The sequence below is a fragment of the Lactuca serriola genome, chromosome 3 (assembly GCF_051521515.1).
Source record: "Lactuca serriola cultivar US96UC23 chromosome 3, Lser_US96UC23_V15, whole genome shotgun sequence".
Lineage (NCBI taxonomy): Eukaryota > Viridiplantae > Streptophyta > Magnoliopsida > Asterales > Asteraceae > Lactuca > Lactuca serriola.
In genome coordinates, this window is record NC_136410.1 from 294,972,855 (window position 1) to 294,976,897 (window position 4,043).

The window sequence follows — 4,043 nt, forward strand, 5'->3', positions numbered from 1 at the left end:
AAAGAATGGTACATTGACAGTGGCTGCTCGCGTCACATGACAGGAAGGAAGGAAGAGCTAAGGGAATATAGGTCTCTTTCAAATGGTGGAAACGTCAAGTTTGGAAACAACTCCTTCGGCACCATAAAAGGATATGGAAAGATTACAAACGGTGATTTCACGATAAGGAAGGTTGCTTATGTGGAAGGACTACAACACAACCTCATCAGTGTATCTCAGCTTGTTGGAGGTACCGGTCTCAAAGTCTCATTCGACGATGAGGGCTCTGAAATAATTGAGAAGAAAACGAAAAGAGTTATTCTCAAATCGGAGCGTAAAGGTGAAATGTTTCCTCTAAACCTCAAACCCATCAAAGGAAACCCAGCTATCTGCCTGTTATCAAAAGCACAATCTGACGAAATCTGGTTGTGGCACCGAAGGCTCTCTCATCTCAACTTTAAAGATATCAACAAACTTGTCACTGGAGGCCATGTTCGAGGTCTTCCATTGCTCAAGTACGATAGAGAACATTTGTGTGCTGCATGTGAAATGGGGAAGCATAGTCGTCAAAGTCATCCATCTATAATAAACACTAAAGTTTTTGAACCACTAGAATTACTTCATATTGATTTGTGTGGTCCATCATCTATCGAAAGCATCGGTGGTAGCATTTATATTCTTGTTATTGTTGATGACTTTTCGCGATTTACATGGGTGTTCTTTCTGAAGCTTAAATCTGAAGCGATTCATAAGCTTAAGGTGTTCATCAAGCAGATTGAAGTACAGCTGAAGAAGGTCGTTCGCAACATCAGGAGCGACAATGGTCTGGAATTTAAAAATAAAGAATTCGAAGAATTCCTAACAGAAAAGGGAATAAGTCACAACTTCTCAGCTCCCTACACACCTCAACAAAACGGAATCGTCGAAAGACGAAACCGATCTTTGTGTGAAGCTGCCCGAACCATGCTAACTTTCGCCTCCTTACCTTTGTATTTTTGGCCTGATGCTATTTCTGCTGCTTGTTTTACACAGAATAGGTCATATCTTAACAAGCGCTTCACTCTCACTCCTTATGAGATCATCAACAATAGGAAGCCAAACGTGAAGTTTTTCCATGTGTTCGGTTCACGGTGTTTTATCTTCAATTCTAAAGAAAACCGCAACAAGTTCGATGTCAAAGCTGACGAAGGGATATTCCTGGGCTATTCTCTCACTTCTAAAGCGTACAGGGTATTAAACAAGCATTCGAGGAAAATAGAAGAAACTTACTACGTGAATTTTGATGATAGCTATGTCAAAAAGCTAAAGGCCAACGAAGACACAGCTGGGGAAATCTTTCCTCAAACTGGCCAAGTCACAGCCTCGATCGCTAATCTATTCGAGAAGTTCATGGAGCTATTTGATGAACCAGAGAAGGCCACTCTCTCTAAAGCCAGTGCAGCAGACAACAAGGTAGATCACTTGAAGCAAATTGTTGAAGACGCTGCAAGGAGAATGAATGAAGGAGGATCATGTTCTGACGAGCCTCAATCACCCAATGCTTCAGTCGAGGGGGAGGATCCGCCATCATCATCCCAGCCGAGCTCACAAGTTGAGGGGAGCTAAGGTCTCAAACTACTCCCGAAAGTGACTCACCATCCGAAGGTGCATCAACGCCTGAAATCTCAGCACCACAAGAAACCTCTGTAGCTCAACATTCTCAAGACATTCCTGTAAGATGATCTATCGAGGGGGAGCAAGCTGATATGTCTTACGACTATGATAGCCAGTCCGAACCAGAAGAAATGATAAACGCTGAATTAGATCCAACCTTTGATTAGGGGTGTTGATCGGGTAAAATTTTCGGGTTTCGGGTAATTCGGGTCGGGTAATTCGGGTTTTTCATATAAAAAAATTACCCGTTACCCTACCCAAATTAAATTCGGGTAAACCGGGTTTGGGTAATTCGGGTAATGGGTCGGGTAAGGGTAATTCGGGTATTACCTGATTTTTAATTTTTTTTTTAATTTTTTTTAATGGCATCTAAAAATAAATTTAATGAAATAATTATGTTGTGCTCAAACTTTGTACATTGAGATTTTTTACGCAATAATATTTGAGATATCAAGTATTTGTTTAATAATTTTATCAAATCTAATAAGATGTTAAAAAAAACAAATACTTAAAGAAATAATAACAACCAAAGTCAACAATTTAAATTACTTGATATCAATATATATGCATGTATTTTGCATTTACCAAAAAAACTCAAGTCTTAAATCTAGAAAACATAGAAACCATTACATAGTATCAAAATAATAACATGCTAAGTTCCAAAAGACATTCATAAATATACTCGTCTTCTTGCACCTACTCGTTCTTCTTGCACCTTCACAACTTCATCTTGCTCAATTCTATATAAAAAAAAGTCCAATAATGTTAGTGTTAAAAGTAAAAGATCTTAAATTTACAATAATTAAAATAATAAACGATAAACAATTACCTTTGTCCATTTGTTGATTTTCTTCCCAATCTTTTTCATAATCGATTGTGTCACTTATGTTACCCCGAATCCAATCTTGTGTACAAATAAAACTTTCAACAATCTTAGGAGTCAAAGAACTCCTAAACGGATCCAACACCCTCCCACTAGTGCTAAAAACAGATTCCGAAGCCACGGTTGAGACGGGAATGGCAAACACATCTCTTGCCATCAATGATAGAATCGGGAATCTTGGACTATTCACTTTCCACCAATCTAGAATACTAAACATTTTTGAGTCGTCTTCAACACTTTCTTGCAAATACTTTTCTAACTCCCCAATTGATTCAACTATGTTCATCTTCATCTTTTCTCATAGTTTATTTCTCAATGGGGGGTTAGGTGCTGTAAAATCCGGGTTTTCGCGTTTCCCTAATAGCGATGATAAAATGGTAGACTCGGTAGTACTTGAAGTAGAACTTGGAGAATGAATTCTAATATAATCATTATATAATTCATACATAGAATCCATGATATATTTCTTTTTGGCCTCCATCCCTTTTTCTCCATAACGGTCCTCTAATAGTATAACCAAATACTTTACTTTGTTCCTCGGATCAAGAATCAAAGCAAAGTAAAGCAATAAATTCATTTTTTCTATGTCGCCAAAATACTTGTCAAACTTTATTTTCATGGCCAATGCAATATCACAAAGACTAGAATCGGAAATAGCATCATCCAAGAGCGTATGAATGGAAAATATGTCTTCAATGCACGTGTTTGATGTCACATAAAGTGTCCCGGAAATCCTCAAAGTAACATCATGAAAAGGTTTTAAAAAATGGCATACATTCCTAACCCTTTCCCAATCGCTTGATGAAGGTATCGACAAACCCGCCTTTTCAATTTCGTTCCGAAAATCAAATTCCTCAAGATCATATCTTTCAAAAGTTTTTTCGTAAGCTTGGGCAATTTCCAACATATGGTAAGTAGAGTTCCATCTTGTTGGCACATCTCTTTTCAAGTGTTTTGTTATACCGGGATTAGCAACCTCAGCAAACTTGGTAAACTTATGAATTCTAGAAGGCGATTGCCTAATCCATTTAACCGCCCATCGAACTATCTCAACCGCCTTATCAACTTTTTTTATGCCATCTTGCACCACTAAATTTAAAATGTGGGCAACACATCGAATGTGCATCCATTTCCCATTTAAAAGACACTTGTTGGAGTTTTGAAAACTTTTTTTCAAGAAGTCAATTGCCACATCATTCGCACTTGCATTATCAACAAAAATTGTGAAAACATTTTCTATTTCCCACTCCATTAAACACTTCTCAACCATTTTTCCAATATCAACCCCGCGGTGACTCTCTTGAGAAGAAAAACACAACACTTTTTTTTTCAATTTCCATTCGTTATCAATAAAGTGAGCGGTGAGACACATATAACATGATTGTTGTTTAGAAGTCCACGTATCGGTAGTCAAACATATTCTACCAATATTTTATTTAATAAAGTCACGAATTTTTTCTTTTTCCTCTACAAACAATTGGTAGACATCCATTGTGCTTGTACTTCTACATGGAACTTTAAACAATGG

At 37.4% G+C, this 4,043-nt stretch overlaps 1 protein-coding gene across 1 annotated transcript; it reads right to left on the minus strand.

Moving 5' to 3' along the window:
* Positions 1–2,813: 2,813 nt before the first annotated feature.
* Positions 2,814–3,785, minus strand: LOC145096298 (zinc finger BED domain-containing protein RICESLEEPER 2-like). Its single transcript, XM_079034045.1, has one exon. It carries the CDS (start codon positions 3,783–3,785, stop codon positions 2,814–2,816), a length of 972 nt encoding a protein of 323 aa, XP_078890171.1.
* Between the last annotated feature and the right edge of the window lie 258 nt (positions 3,786–4,043).